Here is a 26306-nt window from a genome sequence, read left to right as displayed (position 1 = left end):
CAGAGCGCATATGTTTGTGCTTGCAAAACTTGAAAAGTGATTGGTTGATCGCTTTGAAATTTTGAGACAACATTGCATTCGAACATGCATGACGTGCACGTGTTTTTATATACCTACTGGACCACCATATGTAATATATAAATGTATGTGTAATAAAGCATTTTTACATGAAACACGGACATAGGTTATATATTTTTGTAATCGACAATGTTGTGTTTACAGCTTATCGCTGTATGTCTATAATGCTACTACAGAATCTGAATCACCTGAAACTTTATAATTGTACCCATTCACAGATTAAAACTATGCAAAATACTGTAATTGAAACTACTATCGTCTGCAGCTGGACTGGTCTGTCATACCCCTATATCAAGATCTGAACTGATCTACCCATGCATTTTAAACGACTTCAATTCCCAATCAAGCTTTTCATTTGCAATAACAGTAAAAAAGAGGCAATGTCAGAGGGAGTGAGGAAGAGCAGAGGGACACACAAGGGGAGGGAGAAACTGGACATGGAGGGGGGGGCAGCAGTTATGATGTATATCTCTACCCATACATTTTTATTAGTTGTGAAGGGTTGCCCATTTTCAGAAAATGACTCCAACATCTGCTACTAATATGCCAGGACAAAATTATGAAATTAAATATATAAGAAACCCATGGTACCTCTTTTCTTTATCTTCCATTTAACCAGAATGAACCACAACAATGTGTGATTGGGTGCAGCTAGTATGTCTTAAAATATTTTTTAATAGACTGACTTTTTAAATTCAATAGCCCATTTAGAAAAAAGAATGCATAAAACTTCATACATTAAATTTTCAATGATATACTCACATATAGTAAATTAGTTTATTTAGTAATTCCTCTTAAAAAGACTTAGAATTGTGATTATTTGGAAATCATTATTTCTGTCTGTTTTCCTCCTAAAATGAGCATCTCATTAACTAGATTTAAGATTGAAGTTTAGTTCAGTGGAACAGTCTTAATCAAGAATAACAGAAAATTTGAAATGTATTCAGGACATGTTCCTGCCGTTACATATGGAAACCATTCATTTCAAAATACGAGCAATTAAACTCAAAGTGCGTGCACTTAAAGTGGCAGTGAAAAGTGTGAGTGAGTCTGGAAGGTCTGATCTATTAGTACTCATAATACCCTCCATCATTATTTGACAGAGATGCACTAAGGTAGTTCACTATCATCATAAAGCCAGTAAAAATGTGTAACTATACACTTTGTGTAGAGTATTGAATTGAATCAGTTTTGTTGTGGATATCCAGTAAAACTTACATAATTTTACTGTACTTGGTAAGTGGATAGTTGACCCCACAAAAGTGCTATGGTTTGAGTTTGAAATTTTCAATATTATTGCCATTATAGACTGAATTTCCTTGTGGAGGTCAAATTTATTTTAAGGTGCATAATTATATTGATTAAAAGACTGTTGGTGACATAATATGTGAAACAGAGTTGGTACAGTGTAATTGGATAGATTAAAAATTTACTCACTAAGTAGTGGCAGGAGAACACACATATAAAAAAAAGATTTTACGTATGCAAGCTTTGCAGCCAGTGACTCCTTCTTCTGGCAGGAGGATTGAAGGGGAAAGAAGAAAGGGGGGGGGGGGGGGTGAAGGAAATGGACAATAGAGGTTTAGGAAAAGGAATAGAGTTTGGAAAAGTCACCCAGAATCCTGGGTCAGGAGATATCAGTCTTTCCTTCTCATCCTGTCCAGTAAGTCTCTCTGATCCGGGGTTCTGGGTGACTTTTCCGAACTCTGCCCCTCTTTCTAAACCTCTCCAGTCCTTTTCCTTTATCTCTCTTCCTTCCCCTTCAACCCTCAACCCTCCTGCCAGAAGAGGGAACCACTGGCTCTGAGAGCTTGCATATGTAAAACCTTTTTTGTATTTGTGTTCTCCTGAAACCGCTTGGTGAGCAGATTTTTTTTATCTATACAGTTTTTTTAACAAACAAAAGTAAATAAAAAATCTGGTTCGAAAAAGAACGAGGAAAGAGAATGGAAAAGAGGGAATGATAGATTACAACAGCGAGGCATTACCTGCTTCATTGAAATTACATGGGAAGATTAAAATAATTACTTAATCATTTTAGTTATCCATTTTGCTTTGTCTGTATTCAGTTGATGGGAACTTTACTTGAGACTGGAGATACAGGGTAGTTCTGTATGTTTTCTAATATTTTTTATATTTGATTATTCATGGATGCTCATTTTTTTCCTCCTTTACATTTCTCTCTATCATTCTTTTCCATTTATCTTACAACTTGCATGTTTTTTCCCCCCCAGCTCATATTTATGTTAGCAGCTTATACCATAATTTGCCTTTTAACTATGCTCTCTCCTGTAGTTTGTTTGCAGTTTGTTATGAGTACTCAAGACTTACATGTGGGTCCTACCTATAATATTCTGTGGTTACTCAAGACATTGAATTCTTTGTAATACTGCAGTGACACACATGTATCTATAATGCTGCTGATAAAACCTTCTATTTTCAATTTCAGATTGGTTGATTATTGATATCTATTATGTATACTATTATGTGAATGTGATATGTTACTCTAGAAAGGAAATACAATTTTATTTACAAGGAACATTCAAGTATACATAACATCAGCATTTTGGTTTTCCTAATTCTGTCACTACATGGGAGATGCAAAATGTATTATTTACCAATTGCTTCTTTCCTCCAAGCATACTGTGAATGCATGGCTGTTTGCTTCCTGTGGCTCCCTCAGTCCTTTCTAAAACAGATGAAGGAAAAAATGCATGGACTGTAGGTCAGGGCTAGCTTATCCTGTCTGATTTAGTTTATGACACTGTAATCCATCGTATGGTTGGACTGTGTTCTGTTGGCAAGTAGTATGCATAGGATTGTGTAGTTTTCTACTTACTCACAATCTGCCATTGATGTGCATATTATTCATTCGTCAAGTGGTGGCCTTGTGCACTACAGTTATCCAATAGTGGTGGTTCTGTGATCATCCAATCCCTGTGACACTCTGTTGTGCTTTGAGTAAAAGTACACATAGGGTATGGAGCCTTCCATACCCCATAGCGAGAAAGAGGTTCTGGCTGATGCTTTTACTGCAGAGATGCATTAGGGGCAGTCAAATGAAAGCCAAACATATGCCACAACAGATCATGGAATGGTCCCATTTGAAAGCAATTATCACACATACTAAGATGTTTAGCCACTGAGAGACATATCCCTTCTAAATTTTGTTTCTGTAGTGTGAGCCAACTAGGGAAGAACACCTTACTTACTGTCTTTGATTAGTAACTTTACTGCCTCTTCCATTGTTTCCTTGAACCATTCTCCTTCAACACTGTATAGCCAGGACAGCAGCCAGTCTGTATGGTGGGGTCATTAGGTACCCATTTGTTTGGGTCCCTTACAACACAGGGATCACAATTCTGGTATCTGAGCTGCTATGTTCTCATGTATGCTTAGGAGTGGTTGCTTGTTACTCTGGAGCATCGGAACTCTCAGCAACAGTCAGTGTCAGACAGCCCTTGCTGTGGTTGGGTGATGCCCAAGGGGAGAGCCCCTGGTCGGAGTAGGTGGTATCAGGGTGGACACTTTATTTGTGAAACATGTTAAGCTCCAAAAAAACTGGCCAATCTTCTGCCACCATCTCTTTAATTGGGAATGGATTTTTCAGTACTGCAGCGATGACCTGCAACCGTCCCTTCCGTGGCTACCCTCTGGGAAAAGGGCCAGTCTCACCTGCTTGGAGTGAAACCCTTTTGCCACTATCTGGTCTGCACCAGGACTGGTGGGGACATTTCCACCACCACCAAACCATTATTTTTTTTGGAAACTATTAAGGACAAGTTTGAAGTAGACTATTCGAGTAAGATGCAGTCGAGTTCGCTGTGATCAAAACTTCTGCCACCCAGTCTGCACAAAAGTGCCTGCGACCATCTTGGCAATATCCCAGTGTCCATTACTACACAGAGTCTTTGAATATGGTTCAGGGAGTATTTTTGATAGAGATTGATTAGGAATTCTGGGCCATTCAGGAAAGGTAGGGTATTCATTTTGTTCAACATCTTCAGAAAGCCCATAGGATAATCGCACCAATATAGGCATCTTTATTGTGGCATTTGAGAGGGTACCCTCCCAGAGAAGGTCAAGGTCATGGTTTATTGGTGTGACGTGAAGCACCACTAGTGCAGGTTTTCTCATTGTTTGTGTTTTGGCCACATGTCTGTCTGCTGTACATTGACACTCTTATGTGGTGAATGTGGACACCCACTCCATGAGAGGAGCCCATGTGTTCTACCATCTGTATGCATTATTTGTCATTACCGTCACTGTCCATGTTACCAGATTCCTCGGTTTATGAGGAGGAGGTGGTACAGGATTAAAAGTCCCCTGATCATATATCCTATACTAAGTCTTGTCTAAAATACGACTGTCTTTACTCTGTGTATATGACATCTAGCTCTTCCTCTGTTATGTCCTTTCCCACTCCTCCCTCCTCTTTATCCTACTGCTGATCCCCTCTCGTCTCCCGATCCCCTGCAGTTCCATGCCCTCCCCTCCATGTGCTGCTCCCCCTACTTGGCTGGAGAGGTGTTCCCCTTCTTTTGTGGTGCCTGCCAGTGATGCATCACACCCTTCCTCCCCTGGGACTAGCTCTTCCAGACAGGAGGCCTGCTGCCCCACGTCAATTGCGGAACGCAAAGTCCCCAAGTCGCCAACATTCCAGATCTCATTGAAGTGCCTACTCTCTCTCTCTCTCTCTCTCTCTCTCTCTCTCTCTCTCTCCCTCCCCCTCTGGGCTCTGCCGTCCTCAACCTATGAAAGAGGAGAAGAAGAAACTAAAGTCCCATGACAAGTCTCCACCGGTGCCCCCAGAGGTATGGACTCGTTCTTTAGTCAGAGTTGACCTCTTATTTATGGATATCACCATATATATGTTGATAAGAGATGGCTACCCGATGGCATGACAGGCTTCGGCCCACTCGCCTCCAATTTTAGTCTCCATTCCATGCTTATTCAGTGGAATTGTGACAGATACTATCATCACCTTCCGATACTCCAATCCGTTTCTTTTACTCTGCAGCTTGTGTCATTCTCTACTAATCTCATATTACTGGTGCTCACACGCCAACCCTTCACAAGTTCTTTGCTTTCTCTTAGAACCAGTTTAGCCCTCTGAGGGCCACCTACCCACAGTGCTGTGTGACCCTTTCATGGGTAGATTTGCAGTTTCACATCAAGTTCCTTTCTGCTAAGTCGTGGGCTGACTCTTGGGGGAGGGGCGGGGGGTCAATAGCTGTGGGATGCTCCTCATGATGCCCCATTTTGCTGAACTGCCACTGCCTTTTGGCTCTTTTTGGGACTAAATATGCATTCCCACTCTCCTTGTCCTCATTGTTAGCGGATGACCCTCGCATGGTTATGGCCATCCTCAGTTTTATTCGTGAAAGTGGTTTGCCCTTCCGGATTTATGTACTGGAATTTCCTTCTGGAATTGGAGTGTTAGTGTCAGTTTGGTAGGCCTTTGGCCTTGCCTCCACATCAATCCCTCCCTCCCTCCCCCCCCCCCCCCCCATTTCCCTATGTTTTGCCTAGTCTTTCTTTGCCATTTTTCCCCCCTTTCTAATGTCTTCTTCTATGGGTGTTGACCCCGTTGTGTCGAGATCATGGTATGGGGTGGGGGATTGGAATGGGTCAGCGACGGTGCAAGTGACCCATCACCCATAGTGCATCTGGGGTGCGACTTGCTCTTGCCCCTGCCCACCTCCCCCATCCTCCTGTTCTTTACTCTTCCTGCTACCCCAATGATCCTTCTGCCTCTTTGTTTGCCCATTTTCCTTTTCCATTGACTGGACTGTGCTGTTGGTATTGTTCCCCCCTTAGTTTCTGCTGTGTTGAATCATGGGATGGATGACCTCACTGTTTGGCCTCCCTCCACCCCCTCTTCCACCTCTGCAAGCAACCAACTAACTTTCTTGACTTGGAATCCCCAGAAAATCCCAGAACCTGATTGACACAGTGCATTATGTATTCCATGTATCTAATGTCAATAATATGGCTGCCATCCAGTACTGATATTGTGTGTCATGCTTATCTTATTAAAACTGAATGAAGCCAAAATTAGCTTAAGGATGACCATGCTTGAAATGTGCAAGGAACGTGAAAATATAATTCTGTCCAGCTGACAGAAAATCATAAGTAGTTTTGGTTTTACGTTAAATTAGCAAGTAGAGTAGTGCCTTCTGTCCATCCAGTGACATTAAAGAGGATTACAGAGACTAGGTTGTTATATTAAATTCATCATACAGAATTGTCCAAGTGAGGAGGAATGTATTGCAGTTCCTCCTTTCAGTTATCGCACAAATGCCAAAATGACAGATATAAAAATAAGTGACCTTGGTATAGAAAATCAACTAAAATTAGTCAACAGAGGAAATGTTACTGGATCTGTGTGATACATACATAATTCTGTGTAGTGCGTAGAGCATAACTTGCTCCCTTTTAGCAGCAGTCTACTGAAGGTCGACAGAGAAATGGAGTGTCCCTAGTGATGGGAAAAAAAGCAGATCGTTCCAGTTTTAAAGACGGGATGTTGAATAGATGCTCACAGCCATAGGCATCAGTTGCTGATGTAAGTCTGCTGTAGGAAGCTTAGAACATGTTTTACACTAAGTGTCTTGTGACCTTTCTGCAGACTGAGAATCTCCTTTGTAGAAATTAACATGGATTCTGTAAATAAAAGGTGTATGAAATGTATTTCACTTTGTTTCTTTGTAAGACCCAGAAGGCTGTAGATACTGTGCCCAGGTTGATGCAGTGTTCCTTGACTCGTGGAAGGTCATGTATACAGTTCCACACAGACACCTAATGAGCAAAATATGAGCTTACAGAGTATTAGACCAGCTTTGTGATTACATTGAGGAGTTCCCAGGAAATAAAATGCAGTGAGTAATTTGTAATTGAGAGAAATCCTAGTGAATAATCACAGAAGATCCACGAGGCTGTTCATGTATGGTGCAGTTGCATGTAGAGTGTTTGCAACACTATAAAGTTGTTCTGAAATGCAGGAAGTCTCACAGAGGATACACACTTGGTGCAGAGAGTGACCATTGAAATAAATGTAACATATTGAGCATAAATAGGCTGAAAGATCCATTATTGTACAGCTACACTTTTCTTCGAATAATCAGTGGAACCATCCACTTCCATTAAATTTATGGAAGTGTGTGTACAGAGTTATTTAAATCGAAACAATCACATAAAACTAGTTGTTGGAATGGAAAATTCCAATCTGACATCCATTTCAAGAATTCTCTGGTAGTGTAGTCCATCCATGAAGGAGGTAGAGTATATCATCAACATTTGACTAATATTTAATAATGCTTGACAGTCTGGGATCCTTCACAGATGGGACTGATAAAGGAAGTAAATATCCAAAGAAGAGCAGCTCGTTCCACTATATATTTGTTTAGAAATCTTGAAAGTGTCATGGAGATACTCATCTAACTCCAGTGCCTTCCTCAAGAGAGGTCTGCGTCAATTTCGTTCAGCGTAGTGACAGGAGTTCTTTCTCTAAAACACACAACACAGTAGCCATCTCCTAATTAAATTATACATGAGTTTGGCCCATGTGTGTCAGCAGTTTTTGGCCTTTCATTTATTTACCTCCGTAGGTAAGACAAGGTTACATGTACTTTTTGTTCCAAAAGTTACATGGTGAGGAAATCCTCCAAGATGTAGAACATATCGGAAAACGATAATACACAATAAATGTCTACAAAGAACAAAAGATATGTGATGTGCATTCCACGGATCTGAAGTGAAATGGTCGTAATGGATGTGGAGAAGTAAAAAAGAAAAATTAAAAAAAAGCTGATTTTTCATTAAAAGGAAATAACAAACTTATCACAAAACTTGTAAATGTTCAATACATTGAGATGCATTTGATAATTCTTAGGCTATTGTAGCTGTGCATCATCAACAAAAATCATTTTACTACATTTACTTATATTGATTGCATTACTGCACTGAATTTGTATGAAGGTCGGATTGTATTTAATACTTTAATTATTTGATGTTATTAACAACATTTACATATCAGTCAGTTCTAAGAAATTCCTTAGTGGAGTGGCCACCATTAGGTCCTTCAGGCTCCTCTTAAACTGAGCCTCATTAGTAGCTGACCAAACCGCAATGGACAGTTCGATCAACAAATATGCTGGGAGAAACTGAAGAAGCACATGACTTATTAGTAGCTATATTTTTTTGTGACTGCTGGCAACTTGTTGAAAATTGGGTTCCTGAGTAGTGGACATCTTTTGGACTAGAGTAAGTCACTTTAATCTTTGTGAAGATTATTCTTAGAGAAAGTTATTAATTTTCCTTCTTTGTTTCAGTTAGTGATGGAGTACTGTGGTGCTGGATCAGTCACGGATCTTGTGAAATGTAAGTTTTAAAATTCCCCTATAGTATAACACTAAAAGTTATTTCAGGTGTAAGAATAAAATAACAGCGATATACTCCGGAGAAAAATAAAGTAATGTCTTGATTCATATTCACATTTTCGTGCCAAGTTAGAAAGAGCATTTCATTATTCATCTTTACTGGATTGTGCTTTCTTTTGCCTATGTTGCTTTGTCTGTTTTCATCTAAGTCATCCTTAATTATTTTTGCTTTAATTAATTTGTACTTTTTGAATAAAAACAAAACAATATACAGGTAATCTTTGTTTGTGTTGGATATTATAAATGATAGCCCACACCAAAATTCATAGAAACACCATGAGAAAGCAAAATTGAAAAGGAAGGGGGCAGTAGTAGAACTTGTGTTTTACTTCTGATAGTACCAGCAATGTTTATTTTACTGACTGTTACATCTGTAACATAGCCTGCATCATTTAATTTCAGACTGGCATTTGAAATTATATATCTGATAATACAAACATATTCATAAGTTAAATAAACAAAAGTGTTTTCTTATCTTTTACAGCAACAAAGGGGCAAAGTTTGAAAGAGGAATGGATTGCATACATTTGTCGTGAAATTTTACGAGGCCTTAGCTACCTTCATTCAAACAAAGTAATTCACAGGGATATAAAAGGCCAAAATGTGCTCCTCACAGACAATGCTGAAGTGAAATTAGGTAGGTTTCTGTAAGGAAATAAGTTATTGCAGTTGATATGAATCTTGAGTTATTGTTATTAATTACTCGGCATAAAGTGCTTGGTTCTCACACAATAAATACTTGTTACCTTAAGAGAGAGCTTGAGAACAGAATCACTGTGTGTGTGTGTGTATAATTTAGAAATGCTGAATGTTTTTTTTTCTGATTTTAATTTAATTAAGATGTGATGAATTATTCAGTTAATACCCAAATAAAAGAATTTAAATTTCTCTTTATATAGTTGATTTTGGTGTCAGTGCTCAACTGGATCGGACAATTGGGCGCCGTAATACTTTCATTGGCACGCCGTACTGGATGGCACCTGAAGTAATTGCTTGTGATGAGAATGCAGATGCCACTTATGACAATCGGAGTGATCTGTGGTCCTTAGGCATAACAGCACTGGAAATGGCAGAGTCACAGCCTCCCCTCTGTGATATGCATCCAATGCGTGCACTTTTCCTCATTCCACGAAACCCAGCACCTCGACTAAAGTCAAAAAAATGGGCAAAAAAATTCCATGGTTAGTGGGTAACACATTGTGATAGACATAAATTAATATTAATACATGAAGTCAAAATATATATTAAATAATTATCTTGCTTGGATTGGAAGCTCTGGTTGATAATTTTTTCATGTTTCAGAATTAAATTTGGGGTTTTGAACCTCTGCCTTATGAACACAGTGTATTTCTTTTTTTGTTTACCCATGCAAATTTCAACACCTGTATATTATCTTCTGTAGGTCTCGATTTATTTCCGAAATTACATTACTTGTGAAGGGAAGCCTCTCTCTAAAAGTATGATGACATAAGTGTTTTGTTATATCTTATTTTTGTGAGGAAATCATATGAATACAGGTGAGAGTGAAGTATAAAAACATATGGAAAAGAGTGTATATAATTACAGCAAGAAAGACACATGAAAGATACACAACTGGGCAAAAAACGTGATATGCTGTCGAGTGAGAAAATGCATAAAAATAAGCCAACCTATAGAAATCCACTTTCTTTCCAAAACAAATTTAGACTCTCAGAAGTTGACACACAGGTGTGAAAATGTTTGGGAAAAAGGAAAAGAACAATGTTTAGTTTTGCGCAAGGCAGGGTTAGCAAAAACCGAAAATATATTCGAAATCATTTCATACATACAAAATTAATAACTTTGGTCTTTAATGGGTTCTTAATTTATCTTTTTGATCCAAGAAACAATATTGCATTATTTAAGTATTTTTTCATGTGTTATGAATAAGTTTCATGTCAGAGCGATGGAGAAATTTGGTTTGGCTTTTGCTATGTTTTATGGATTAAAAATTGTTGTATTGCAAATACTCCAGAGCTTATGCAGTTTTGTTTGCCATTGTAGGTTTCATTGAAACTGTTTTGGTGAAGGATTACCACCAGAGACCGTACACGGAACAGTTGCTAAAACATCCTTTTATCCGTGATCAGCCCACTGAAAGGCAAGTGAGGATACAGTTGAAAGACCATATTGATCGGTGCAAGAAAAGAAAACAGGAGAAAGGTAATATTTGCCTCCTATGGTTTTCACCTTTTCATTTCAGTGTGTCCAAAATTCCAATTATATACATTTTTAGAGGGAGGAAAACATCAGCTACCTCTGTTGCTGGCTTGTATGTGGTGGACTGTCACAATGAGTTATTACATATAGTAACACTTCAAATATTTTAATCTTGTACTGCTGTAAGTAAAACTACTACTACTGCCAGAATTTAAAGGGAAATGTGGGGTAAGATGTAAAAGGTAATGCAGAGAATATTACTGTAACAAAAAAGCAAATATGATCTGTTGTCATAGAATATTTGGAACTTTTGATGAGAAACAATCTGTTAAATGAAAATTTGACATGCCACTTTAAAAAAACAGTGGAGCAGCCCATCCAAGTTTTGTTGTAGGTGGCGAGGTTACAGATTAGTGAGAGGTTGCTCCAAGCTTGTCAGGTCTCCACTAACATTTCTTGTAAGAATCATTGATGTATATATAGTGAATGGGCAGAACATAGCAACACGGGCAAAGGAAAATATTTATTTACAAGGATCCTTTAGGCCTATAAACCATTTAGAAGTTTTCTTTGATATATCAGCCGTTCACTGGTGTACATGTCCACTGCTTACCCAGATGTCTTATCTAAATTTCACTCAATTGCCCTCTGGGTTTTCAATGCTCTTACAGGTCACGCACCGAGCGAGGTGGCGCAGTGGTTAGCACACTGGACTCGCATTCGGGAGGACGACGGTTCAATCCCGTCTCCGGCCATCCTGATTTAGGTTTTCTGTGATTTCCCTAAATTGTTTCAGGCAAATGCTGGGATGGTTCCTTTGAAAGGGCACGGCCGATTTCCTTCCCAATCCTTCTCTAACCCGAGCTTGCGCACCGTCTCTAATGACCTCGTTGTCGACGGGACGTTAAACACTAACCACCACCACCACCACCACCACCACAGGTCATGCACCTGTTGTTTTGGTAACTGACACTTTCGTGCAGTTATCATCTGTTGTAGCTGTTTTTATTTACAATGAGTTGTCAGTATTAGAGAGAACATTTAATTTCTTATGATTCTGTACCTCGTTAATAAAAACATTAGGAGTGATGATTTACAACTACACTGATAAGGGAAACAAAAGCCATGATTAACTGTTGCTTTCATCAGATACAGGAAATCAAGAATTCAGTGTATTTAGATTGAGTGTTGCTGCAAAGCTCCATGAAATCTTGAGGACAATAAACACACAGAGCATTATTCTGGAGAAATTTATATTGATATTGGATGTAATATTTCATGATGTTGCCATTTCTTTAATTGACATTGATTAAAGTTCCTGAGCAAAATACAACAATATGTGGTAAAGAAACAAATTCGATTGGCTACGCAGGTGTCTACTTCAGTGTGTATCTGAATGCCTTCTAAAGAAAATACATTCGTACGCGATATCTGACTGTGTTTGTGACTGGATTGAAAATTTCCATACAGACGGGATAGTGCACTATCCTGCATCTACATGCACTGAAGTAATATCATACTTGACACAAGGGAATATAAGGCCACATCCTACAGAAGTGACCTACAGCACATGACAGCTTCAGACAACAAAACACACGACAGGTATAGTTATGGAAGTGGCCTAGGTGAGCAATGTTTGTGGCACTGCCTGTCCCCTGCTACAACTTGTGACGTTTGAATTCAAACTTGTTTGAATCTTGTCACTGCAGCATGTGCGGCGGTGAGAGTGACAGCTATGAGTCTTCTTGGCTAACCAGTGGAGCAGACAAACCGGCTGCTATGAAATATTTATCATCCATTTTAAAGTAAACTATTTGGTGCAAAAAATTTGAATTTTCCATATTTTACAGCTTGATATCTTTGCTCAATGAAGGACTGAATTTATTTTCATTATTTGCCATAGTTACCGTGCTGCACAAAACTAAGTAAATGACTGTGTGAAATTTTTAAGCGTTCACAGAGGTGAAATCACATTGCATGGCCTTTGCATGTAGTTCATTTTAGATCATACATTATTGCATACGAAATGTAACAAGCATATTGAAATTGTATTTAAAGTTGAGAGCGGAATGATATCTCTTTTCATTCACAAGATATTGGTTGTCTTATCTGCAAACAGGTCATTCACGGTGTGTGTGAATGCTTTCCTATGTGTCAGGAATCAAGGGTTGTAAAAATCGTCTTCATAAATGGTTCAAGATTCAGAACGAGATTTTCTTGGAAATGGCATTGTGCAAAAAGGATGGTACAGTAAAACTCTGATTTTACATTCTCCAATTTTATGTTTTTCGTGATTCTACACAGTAAATTTGTAGCCCCTGTAAAATCCCATAAGATCAATGCTAAAAATTCACCAATTTACATTTCTTCCTAGTAAAGTGTATCTCTCTTCTAAGTTCTTACTCGACGTCTCGCTTGGCTTTTTCCTATTGACATTTGATCTGACTGAACAAGTTAAAAGTGATTCAAAAGACGGACTGTTTTGGATGGTGGCAGAATTAAGGGAATATTTTAGGCTGTTATGAAGAGGGGAGATGTGTGAGAGGAAATGCTGACATAATCCACACTCGGTGTTGCCAACACAACTTGCAACATTTAGCTTCACTGTACAATTATGATACAACTAATGCTAGGGTCCAGTGGCAATGGAAAAACAAGAGTCGATGCAAAGTGTTCTGGACCGAGCCAATACGTGACGAAGAGCCCCCAACCACCACCTTTTCTTGTGGCACTTAAAACTCAGTCTCATCTTTTTGCATGTATTTCTGAGATGTAATGTATTCGGCAACAATATCAATCATCAAACTTTTAAATTCAAACACTGAAAAATGGCTCTGAGCACTATGGGACTTAACAGCTGTGGTTATCGTTCCCCTAGAACTTAGAACTACTTAAACCTAACTAACCTAAGGACATCACACAACACCCAGTCATGACGAGGCAGACAAAACCCCTGACCCCGCTGGGAATCGAACCCGGTCGCTTCAAACACTGAGTCTGGAAGAATATGTTCGGTCATAATCAAGGAAATGTCGCCCATTTCCGGCTAATGAACTCTTTATTGACTGGTTACTTTTTAAGACACCAGATAGCAAGCACAGCCACCACACCACACAAACACACATAACATGAGCTCATGTACAGCATGTGTGGAGAGTGGGAGTGGCCCTTCAGCGACAGAAATGCAGGTAGGGATGAAAGCATTTTGTAAAGTGCCGAAAATATACTTTCTGTGCAGATGATGTGACATGATAACAGTTGCGACAACTACATACACTATTTATGTATATATTTTGCACAAAACACTGTAGATTGTAAAGGTTGGCAGCAGTGATAGAGGGTATGAAGCAAAACTGTAGCACCTGAGCTTTCTTTCAAATTTACTTTTTACATGGTGTACAGAAATTCACTGAACCAACTCCTAATAAGCTTGTAATGTCAGTTGGGGAAGTAAACTCATTTTTTCATGTCTCTGTTTCTCTTATCAAGCTTAAAGTAACCCTTTAACAACAGTGAGCATATGAAGTATGGCTCACAAGAAAAGCATTAAACAATAACATCAATAGTGACACAGTATGTCATTAAGCAGACGTCTGCATTTGTGCTTATGATTTAACCACCTAGCTGCTGTGATGTTTTTGGTTTAATTCAGCATGTTCATCAGTTTTTGGTTTTTGTGGTTGAGCACAAAGGATTATCTCTCAAAAACACTTGTTTTGGCTATCTAATTTGTAGTTGTAGCATGTAGGAAAAGAGCTTGATTATCTTGTACCCAGACCAATTTCAATTTTTTGATGAGTTTTTATGTGCTGTTACACACACTTGATTTTTTAAGAACTGATGAAATTTATTACTACAAATTATTGTGTAAACCTTGTATTGTACATTTAATTTCCTTCGCTTGACAGATTTTGTACAAAATAATGGGGAGGATTGTGATTTTTGGCCAATTACATGTGTTTTTGCTCATGTTCTGGGGTTTTTTAACATTTTCCTTAATTCTGCATTGTCCTCAGTTTTGCGTTTTTTAAGTCTGGACTGCATGAAAACATAAAATAAGGGTTTCACTGTGTTTTGTCGTGTGATTAACATTCGAAATGTTTTGGTCAGATGTTTGAGTGTAGCGAAAACAAGACTCCCTATAAATTACCCATTGAGTTTTTGACTGAATTTTCATAGCCAAACAAATAGTGGACAATGGGCAAATGGAGTATCCAGGTGACCAGTGTGATGTCTAGTTTTACAAGAAAATGTTTAATTGCTTGAAAGTGATTGGGTAATGAAGGGAAAGTTAATTACTGATTTGAGGAAAACTTGAAATATTTCACGTATAGCTTACTGATTTGAGGAAAAATTGAAATATTTCATGTATAGCTGCTGCTAGCAAGTAAATGAAGGGTTGAAAAGTTATCTATTCAAGACCTAGCTATCTTAAGCATAAAAAGATAGGCTGGTGTGATATTTAACTGTGATGTTTAACTTCTTTCAAATCACGTACTAAATTTAGCAATTTCATGAACAGAAGACACTAGAAAGGCAAATGAGATGTCAGTAAGATCATCCTTTCCTTTCTGAATAAAACTTCAAGAAAAAGAAAGAAAGGAAATGATCAAATATTTTATGAAATGATTTGTCTAAAAGAAATCAAATAGACCAAGAAATATTTGAAATGCCTTTGAATGATGCTTGAAATCATGTACAGAAAGAGAGGTCCATCAAATATCTCTCCACTAATTTTTATTTCTTACTTTTAGACAAATCATTTCACAAAACTTCTGACTTTCTTTTCAAAAATTTTGCCTATGTTCCTTATGCAGACTATTTAGATTAACTGAAAAACTTGGCTTTAATACTGATTGCTGATGAATTACATTCCCAACAATCAAATATCAGTAAAATTTCATGATTGTTCATTTTGTTTTATTACGAATTTAATGTGTTTGATGTACTAGGTGTGTGTACACTTAAAGGTCAAGTTCTTCGACAAGACCTTAAAAATATACAGGTTGATTATTATTAAAGTTAAACTTTCAAACCACTGTAGAAGCAACACCATTGGTCAGAATGACATCAAATTTCAACTTAATATTATTGGATTGGGGGGAAAACGTATGGCAGAAGAAAAACAAGTAGTTACAAAATGTAGCAATAGATGGCACTGTAAGCACAATAATTTAATAGTGGTTGACTACAAATGACAAATGAATCATACAGCAGTGCCTATGGTGTACATTTGACATTAAACAAACTGTTCTACTCAGTGTGCATGGGTGCACAGTGTGATAATGTTAGTTATGTAAGTCCATCCACCATGGCAAGGTCATATCACATCAGATGGGAAAAATCGGTTCTTATTTGTCCTGAGGCCAAAAACTGCATTAAAAGCATCACTCACATCAGTTTTTAATTGCCCCGAGGCCAAAAACTGCATTAAAAGTATCACTCACAAAGATTTTAATTATGCTGAGGCCAAAAACCGTTTAAAAATCATCAATCAGATTGGTTTTTAATTGTCCTGAGGCCAAAAACCCCATAAAAAACATCAATCAAAATCAAATTGAATTATTAATTTCTGTGTGACTGGCGCAAAACATGTTCAGTATGCTGTCCACCGTTTTCTGCAACAAGTTGAAGTCAAGGAAAGCATGTTCCACAACTGATTGAAGTGTTTCCGGGGTCACGTTCAGAATGTGTTGCACAATGCGTGCCTTCAGTGCAGGTAAGTTTGCAATCAGAACACGAAACACAACATCTTTCAGATAGCCCCACAGCCGAAAGTCACAGGGGTTAAGACAAGGTGATCGGGAAGGCCAGGCTGTAGGGAAATGGCAGCTGATAATTCTGTCATTTTCGAAATGGCACTTCAGCAGCTGTTCGACTGGATTTGCAATGTGCGGAGGTGTGCGACTCTTCCTTTTTCACATGCTTTGTCTGGTTTGAATCGATTGCTTATTTTGCTTTGATCTGATAAGTGCCGTTTTCTTTGTTATAGGTGTTTACGTCACTCAAAGCTGAAAATGCATTACTCTACTGTGTCATGCATTGTTTGTCGCATTCTGATAGTGCGTGTTTACTGCCTGTCGTCGCTCACAGCATGGCTTGCTTTTGTGCGCGCTACCGCCGCTTACAATTAAAAAAGAGAGAGAGGAATCGTCTCATTAGTGAAACAATGGCAAGAGACTGCTATTTGTTGTTACATACACTGCTGCTCTCTTTGATAATGATCAACAAGAACCAAATAATAGACTGCGTATGATAGAACATGTTCTGAACGAGAGTTAGGCGAAAATTTTTCTCCGTTTGAAAATCTTTGTGGCCGCTCCTTTAGTACATCAAATTCTGCACAGAAATTAGTCATCTTAGATTTAAAAATCTAGTCAGTTGCCGTGCTTCATTTCTGACTATCACTATTAGGCATAAGAATTATACGAATATAAACATGACACGATATGTATATTTTTCCGCATTTGCTGATGTCTCACTCTAGTTTCGTAGTTTATTAGACAGACAGGATTTAAATGAGATAGCAGCAAACACGAAAGAATGCATGGCAAAATGTTTATATTCATATTATTCTTATGGTGAAGAGAATACTGCATGTGATTCACATTTCATCAGGTTTCTATTAGCAACCATCTCTTCTCACAGGTAGGAAAAAATTCAGAACGTAGAGTTGGCCATATTGACAAACATTCCTAACAGTCTTGCCAGTCGGATTTTCGTAGTACATTGAAATTCTGCTACATTCGAAGATGAACAATACGGAATTTGTATGTACTTCGTTGGATAATGTATGAAAATGCATATTCGACGGCAGAAGTTAGTTGTGGCAGCACCTACCAACATTTTTCAGAGCTTCCGCTTGCTTTGCACTCGATTCTAAGCCACAGGCGGTTTTTTGGATTACAAAAACCGGAAAAAAAGTGCGGCTTAGATTCGAGTAAATACGGTATAAGATGACCTCATATTTTTTTTGAATGTCGAATTTGAAAAAACCTTGTCTTATAATTGGATAAATATGGTGTGTCCCCAGCATTTTATGGGGCTCGTGTTGACTTGCTCCAACTCATAGCTTTAACTTGTTACTTATTCTCTCCTCCTCATCTTAACTTTTTAGAGTTGTGCTTACAATTTTCTGTGTCTCATGGAAGACAGCAACTAATAGTTAATAATGAGTTGTCTGCTATAGTTGATCTTAATTCTTATTGGTTGCAGCTGACATAAAAATTGTCTGCTGAAAGTGAGTGCAGATTTTACGTCTTTCTTGTAATGGTGTTACATTATGGCTCCTTTTGGAACTTGGGAAATGACTCTGCTTCCCCCAAGCAGGCAATTCAGAAATTATCTTATTCTCTGTGGTCATAATGAGGTACTCTGTCGGTGCTGTCCTGTGCCTAGCTTATCTTCAGTCCGCTATAATTTTCACAGTTTATAATGTACTGTAATTTAGTGTTTTTATTCCAGGAGATCACTTTCACAGAAGCACAAGAAGTTAATCAAGTCTCACTTTTCTCTCTCCAAAATTATGTGCAAATGAAGTTTTAAACATTGTCATAGTTATCACACTTAACCTCCTAAAATACACAAAACACCTTGAAATACCACTATTACATAAGATACATGCTTCATCTGTGAGGCCTTGCTGTAAAGTAACAGTCAGCATACACAGGGCCCAGCAGTCTTCAGCACCAGACCACTCATAGCGCACATTTCAGCACTGTTTAAACTTCCATGTTCTGCCTGTTACTGATAGTAACGGGGATTTTGTCCACCTTGTAACATATATCTAAACCTGTTCTTTACACCCTACTTTAACAGTTGTTTTGTATGTCAATACGAAAGGTATTAATTTAGTTCTTCTTACTTGTAATTCTTGACTGTAATGTCCTGTGGCTCTTTTTTGGACTTCTGGTCTGTCTGTATTGGTGTTGCTATTTAAAAGTTGTTACACCACGTATCTGCCCTCTACCAAATAAATATACATCAAACAAATTGTATCAAGACTTTCTGTCAGTGATCAGGGTCAGTCATAGAATGAGTTTCAAAAAGAACATTTCTTTTTTTTCTCACAGCTTAATTGACAGTTGTTCATGTTCATAGAATCTTTGGAATTCTGTGCATCTTCAAGGCAGGTGAGTGATCCCTGGGACTTCTCTGTTTGCATACGAGCAGGCATTTCTTCTTGTGAAGTTACTGCAGTCGCTGTGCCATGTTGATACGTGCCATTCCTCGACGTAGGATGTCCCCTGAAAATATTTTTACTTTTACATTTAATACATTATTTCCCAACCTTTTAGATGTATCATCCATAAATAAGAAGGTGTAGGGATAGAAATCAGCCCTTTGGAACGGTATGTATCACCATAGTAGGTGCTGCACTAGCCCATAGTTTTTGGTTTTCCGGTTTCATGTTCACAGTGGGTGCTAAAAAACACATGAAATCTAATATGAATTAATAACAAACATATTGATTTCTAACAGAATCAAACAATAGAAAATCCAGGATGGAATGTAACAATATTATGAAAAGGATAGTAGTTACTCTCCATGTAGCGGAGGTGCTGAGGCATGACAAAAAGACTGTCGGAAAATGACCTTTCAGCCAATGAGACCTTTGTCAAAAATAGACAACATACACACATACACTCACACAGATGCAACTCACACACACCTGACTGCAGTTTCTGGCAGCTGAGGCCACACTGTGGGCAGCAGCACATGCTGCTGATACCTGAAACATAAATCAACCAAATTACACCAATGTTCAGGGTCAGTCATATAATGAAGCTCAAAAAGAACATTTCATTTTGTTTCTCAGTTTTTCTCAGTCACGCCTTCTGTATTAGTCTTCTAGTCTGCTTGATAGCCACCTCATGACATCAAAGAGACAAAGGTGCCAGAACTGAGCGTCGGTAACAGTAATCAGAAAGATCGATACCTTTTATACTGATGCTTCAAAGATGGCACATCAGTTGTTGCATTATTTCAGTGTAGTTAATGCAAGTGTTTATCATGTTAAATATGACCAGTTTTGCTCTTCCTGTTGCAGAACGTGAGGACTACCATTATAGCGGTTCTGAAAATGAAGAAGAAGAACCAGCAACAGCAGGTGAACCATCCTCCATTGTTCAGGCTCCAGGAGGCGATACACTTCGTAGGAACTTTGCACAAATTCAGGTCATTACTTAAACAATATGTTAATCAAATTTTATGGTATGAGAGATCTTGCTTGTGCTTAGTTTTCATTCTGTCTAACTAAAAGGATGCAGAGTGTTGCATTAGGAAACTGAGAGAGTGTATGCAATAAAACAGCTTCTTCAGAATTTGACAGGGTTCAGTTCTGCATTTGCCCTTGCTCTTGTTATATTTAAGAAGTAGACATAGTTCTGTTTTGCTGATGATGCAAGTATTACAATCAGTCCTAATGTAGAACCTCAGTGCTTGAAACTACAAATATTATTTCATTTATTTCAATGAAAATTAGTAATTTATTCTCTCTAAATGGTCTTCCATTGAATGTGAATAAAACACAAACCTGCAATTCTGTACTGCACAAGAACTGATCACAGTATTTGAAATAATGCACAATAACAAACCAATAAATGAAAATTCTTAGATGTTAAGATGATAAGAATCTGAATTAAGAAACTGGAAGTCCAGGATGGAATAACAATATTGTGAAAATGATATATATACAGGGGCAATTGACTCTGACAGGCACTGCAAAAAGACTGCTATACATTGTAAGTTTTTGGCCCTAATGGTCTTTTGAAGAAGAAAACACACACACACACACACACACACACACACACACACACACACACACTCACTCTTACATACTGCCTGCATCGGACAGAGATGGTGATCATGTGCGTGAGGGTTGTGCTTTTGTGTGTGTGATTTCTGCTTTCAGAAGACAGCATTTTGGCCAAAAACTTAAATGTATAGTAGTCTCTGTGGTGTTCCTTTCAGCGACTCAATGTCTCCTCTACATGGTGAGTAGCAATCTATCCTTTTCATAATATTGTTATAAGAATCTGAATTGGGAAACATTTGTTACAGATGATCGTAAAGTGACATGCAACTTTTGCATTACATGTGATAGCTGACTTAGAAGATGGCAATGGCAAAAAGTCACTTACTTTTCCTATTGTCATTCACTAATGTCTTAGGGCTTCATATTCTGTGTCAACTCTTCATTGACAGAGAAAGTATATTTTGCACAGAACTGTCTAATAAGGACAATATGTGGTGTCCTCTCCAAAACTTTTTGTAAAAAGCTCTTTTGACAATTGGGAATACTGACAGCAGCTGCACAGTATACTGACTCCCCATATGAAGTTTATTCTCAACAGTAAATCACAGTTCGGAAACAGTACACTCATTAATATAATACTAGAAGGAGAAATTACTGTCAGTATCCATCATTCAAAAAGTATTTGTCCAATAACCCAGTAATGCAAAGAGTTTTGTAGGTAATAAAAGCAACTTCAGAGAAAAATTGAAATCATATCTGCATGACAGCCCCTTCCTGCTCCATGGGAGAATTTCTGAACATGTAATAATATGTGTGTGTGTGTGTGTGTGTGTGTGTGTGTGTGTGTGTGTGTGATTGTGTGTGTGTGTGTTTGTGTGTGTGTGTGTGTGTGAGAGAGAGAGAGAGAGAGAGAGATGTATCTGTAATTTTTAATAATTAAAAATTTTGTAACTTTTGCTTTGTTAGAATTGTATAAGCGGTGTGCAAATGAGAAGGTACAAAGCATTGTAAGAACCAACTGGTTGAAATTTGCACATGTCCCTTTGTGATTACATAGTAATAAATGTAGGTATGTGAATCTAATGTCATCACCTTCCCCTAAAAAATTCATAGGCCTTCAGTGGGCAAGATGCTGCTCTCTGTCTTTTGCGAGGTCCGAGGTCTGATACTCACCAAATTCCTCGAACACAGAAATACCAGTAACAGTGACATATTGTGAGACACTCAGTAGTCTGTGCAAGTCCATCAAGAGCAAATGGCCTGGGCTGATCATGGAGGGGGTGATTCTGTCCAGTGACAACATTCATCCACACGACTGAGGTCACACAAAATGTAATGGCCAAGTTAAATTGGGAGGAACTTTAAGCATCCACCATACAGCCAACACATGTCATCCTGCAACTTTCATGTGTTTGGTCTGCTAAAAAAACATCTCAAAGTGAAGCGCTTCAGCTCAGGCAACAAACTGAAGGACAAAGTGAAGAATTGGGTCCTGCCATAGCTTCAGGAATTCTGGGAACGTGGAATCCTTCAGCTTGTTAAACAGTGGGGTAGTTAAGCTCAGGCCTCTATTGATTACTTCTGAATAAAAACGTCTCTTATACACTCAGTGTTTTGTGCCTCTTCTTTTGAATACCTCTGGTACCATGTATTAACAAATAATTATGATGACTTTTTGTGTTTGTGATTTATTGTTAAGGCCAAATTTTGTTTTTGTTTGTTTACGTTTAGGAGGGTAGGACATTAACTCAGAATGAATCCAAGGAATCAAAGCACAGTAGAAAAAATGAGAGGGAGGAAATTCCAGAACCTGGTCCTCCTGCAAGACCACCAATTCCCCAGAGATTAATTGGTAATATTATTACTTCCATAATATATTTTAGTCTGTAAATTAATACTTTCATCTGTTAGTAACTCTTTGTCAGTGTGGGTTACGGTCATGCTTCTAGTATCACTATAAATTCCAGAAAAAAAGAGAGATAGTATCACTCTTTTACAGGGAATAGTGACAATTTTGTTTGGGCAAAGAGTATAAATCTATTTTCAAAACATTAACCAGGAAGTTTTTTCCTCCCATTAGGGTTTAACTTGCACAAATGTAAAGAACTTTCAGGTAGAAAGATTAAGTGCAACCAGTTAAATTGTTGAAATTTGACGTATATCCTTCTATTCAAAGAAGAGTTGTGTGTTTTGATGACTTTTATTATGTGTTTAACCCTTTCACTGCTCCAGATGTAAATATACACTAATCGTTTCAGTGCTCCAGATGTACATATACTATTTGCTGTAAAAAATAGTTGCAGCGGTTCCCTGGTACAGTCGTATAGTTATGTATAACGCCGACAATCGGACCAGCGAGTCGGAGGTAATTGTTGTGCAAGTATGCACTTTAATTGCTGGAATACTAGGAAATACCTGAACGACTATTGAATGCTGAATTCTCTTTTTGCTGAGTTCATTTGTATTGTTATATTACCTAGTTTGTGTGTGGCCGTTTCTGCATTACCGAATAAAATGGCGCGACGTTACCGTCCGTTTACAGACGATGAGCTGCTGAGTACTCTAAACCAAAGTGACGACGGGGACAACATCATGCCCAATCCAGCTGATTATGGGTGGACAGATAATGACGACGACGAGCTGCCAGATAAATCTGTCACCACAAATATAAAAAATATTTGTGAACCAATAAATGTTGAACCAGTAAATGCAGATCCAGATTTTGATGTTATCATCGATTCTTTCTCCGATTCCGAAGAAGAGCCTGAGCGTACGCCTGAAAAGTCTCCTAAGAGACACAAAACAGTTGATTTTAGATGGAAAGATTCTGATTTGGACCCTAAAGTGTATAATTTCAATAACAGTGGTTCCGGTTACAAAATCATCAATTTAGATGCTTTTTGTACTTTATACGACTGCTTCCAAGTTCTTTTTAGCCAAGAAATTGTGAGCTACATAGCTGAGCAATGTAATTTATATTATGAACACCTTTGCAATGATGCCAGTGAAAAATCAAGACTGCGACATTGGAAAAACACAAACAGTGATGAAGTTTACTGTTTCCTTGCAGTAAATTTTCTGATGGGTCAAGTGAGAAAAAATGAAATAAACAGTTATTGGACCAATGATCAGTTACTGTCTACTCCAATGTTTGCGCAGATCATGCCAAGAGATAGATATCTTCTGTTACTTAGAATGTTACATTTTGCTGGTAACAGAAAGGACCCTGGAGATGACAAAATCTGGAAATTACGTCGAATTGTGGATCACTTAAGAAAAGTATTTCCAGGTGCTTTCTATCCTTTTAAAAATTTGTGCATTGACGAAAGTTTAGTTCTCTTCAAAGGTTGTGTCTTCTTCAAGCAGCACATTCCTTCTAAATGCCACAGATTTGGTGTAAAATTTTTTGTGTTATGTGATTGTGAAACTGGTTATATTCTTGACTTTATTATTTATGTGGGTGCAGCAACGGATGTAAAAAAAGAAACTGACTTTGGTGTAAATGTTGGAATACCTGGAAGCATTGTTCTCACTTTACTTGAAGGTTACCTTGGTAAAGGACACACATTATATGTTGACAATTGGTACACTAGCCCAACATTATTTTCTTATTTGCATGACAGAGTGACTATTGCCTGTGGAACTGTGAGAACAAACTGCAAAGGCATGCCTGCTTTATCAAAAAAACTTAGGAAAGTTGAGATCAAGTTTGTCAACATATAAACTTCTTGCTCTGAAGTGGCAGGACAAGCGGGAAGTGAGGATGCTTTCAACTCTTCATACAAGCGAAATTACAGTGACTGACAAAATTGACAGAACCATGAATGAACATAAAACAAAACCAGCTTGCATCGTAAGCTACACTGAAAATATGGGGGCCGTCAGGAGCTACACGATGCTTAGTAGAATGTGTACGAAAAACTGTAAAATGGTATAAAAAAGTATTTTTTCATTTGGTGGATCTGTCTCTGCTCAATGCGCATGCATTATATAAAAGTCAAACGGGACGAAATATTTCAGTATCTGATTTTCAACAGAAGCTTATCAAGGAGATCCTAGAGATTCACCACCAACCGCAAACAGAGGGACGTCGTGGAAGGACATCGGCTGATGGTGACAATCCCTTATGCCTAACCGAGTGCCACTTTATCTTGCTAATCCCAGAAACTTCAAAGAAGGAGGCTGCCCAGAGAAGGTGTATTGTATGTGCAAGACAGGATAAACGAAGTAAAATGTAGTGTGCCTTTATGTTTGAATTTTTGTTTCGAGGGATATCACACTTTGAAGTATTACTAATGTAATATGTTTTGTATTTTTTTTTTTCTCCTAATAAAGTACCTTTTTTGAACAAAATAAGACTTTCTGAACAAAATAAGACTTTCTGAACAAAGTTTTTTTTTTTTTTTTTTTTTTTTTTTTTAATAAAGGAAATGATTTACACCGATAATACTGGATTTTGCGTCTCATTTTTATCTCAATAATAACAGTAGACTGCTGCAGTTGTATATATACGCACCAGGTGAAAATAATGCGCACAGGGCGGGAGCCGCTGAGAGTAAATGCGCAGTGAAAGAGTTAATATCTTGTGAATTTCTGCAATGATCTTTGTTTGAAAATTAATAATTATCTTCCAAATGAAGTCCCCACTCACACATAAAAGCTTATATAAAATATATTTAAATTAGAATAAAACGGTGTGTGGAGAGTAATGTTCGTGAAAATTGTAACACCTAGAAAGAGTGGCTTAAATGAGCTAAAACTCATAATATGTAGAACAATATACCAGTAACCAACCACTGCACAGTGTTGACATAATACAGGATAAGCAGTGCCCTTTTATGTGGGCAGACAGGTTCAGTGAGAAACTGTGAAATGACACAAACATGTGAAATTAACTGCCAGGAGACCTGCATGCACATAGCAATTGGTCTTCAGAAAATTGTCATACTTCGACATTTAGGCTTATGGTTTGGAAGAGGTCATATACAGCGAACAGTATTCAACATGTCCAAAGTACGAGAAGCATGTATCAACATCTGGCTGCTTACTCATTAGATATATTATAATAGCCACCATCTGACAGCCTCCATTGTTGAACAGCACTGCAGATAAATACAGAGCGACAGTGTGGATACTGTTAGATACAACATAAGATGTCAACTCGTGCTTTTTGTGGACAGTCTTATTAACAACTGCTACAGCAAGGAGGTTTTAGAGGCCAGTGTACTGCCACTCTTTTTAGACAGCCTCAAACATGCTGATTCAGTGTGACAGTGGCAGGCAAAATGTGATGAATAAGTAAACCTTCTATACTACTTGGCTGGCTTGCATGTTTGCGTAACATAGTGCACATTCAGCACACCTGGGATACAAATGCTCAGAAACTTCATTGTGATCCTCCTGCACCTGCTAATAATGTGTTCTCAAGTCACTTGTCCAGGCTCTTCGTGATTACTTGTGACATTAAGATGTTCCGATTACTGCATGTTGAGTAGCATGGTTGCCACAGTTTCTGGAAATCAGGAAATGTCAAACACATTAGGGTAATTTGGAAAAAAACTGGAAAATTTTTGTTTTTGTCTCAGTAGATCAAATTGTTTGTTTACTGAGGTGTCAGGTATCATCATTGGCTAGGTGCAGCTGAGTACATGCACCACTTACCTACTCCCTCATTACTACTGCTTCTCCCCTTCCTACCGCACCCCTAGCTTGCAGTCAGTGCTGCCACCACTTCTTGCCACTATCCTGGCAGCTGCCAACAAGAGGCAGGGAGACATGAGAAGTGGCTTGTTTGGACCTGATTCTCAGAGACTGTAGACATAGCGGCCGGAGATGGCGGTCATGTGTGCATG

General features: G+C 38.1%; 1 protein-coding gene across 1 annotated transcript in view; it reads left to right on the top strand.

The window, feature by feature from the left end:
• The window catches only part of LOC124596203 (misshapen-like kinase 1), a gene marked incomplete in the record, with an annotated part of 335677 nt that overhangs the window by 142950 nt on the left and 166421 nt on the right, over positions 1 to 26306 (top strand). The window contains 6 exon segments of the mRNA XM_047135251.1: positions 8412 to 8460; positions 9004 to 9156; positions 9419 to 9700; positions 10542 to 10700; positions 19747 to 19874; positions 22186 to 22306. Of these exon segments, the coding sequence (XP_046991207.1) occupies positions 8412 to 8460; positions 9004 to 9156; positions 9419 to 9700; positions 10542 to 10700; positions 19747 to 19874; positions 22186 to 22306 (892 nt within the window).

Source organism: Schistocerca americana, chromosome 2 (genome assembly GCF_021461395.2).
Source record: "Schistocerca americana isolate TAMUIC-IGC-003095 chromosome 2, iqSchAmer2.1, whole genome shotgun sequence".
NCBI lineage: Eukaryota > Metazoa > Arthropoda > Insecta > Orthoptera > Acrididae > Schistocerca > Schistocerca americana.
Note: the sequence above shows the minus strand (reverse complement) of the source record. Positions and strands in the feature narration are given on the sequence as shown.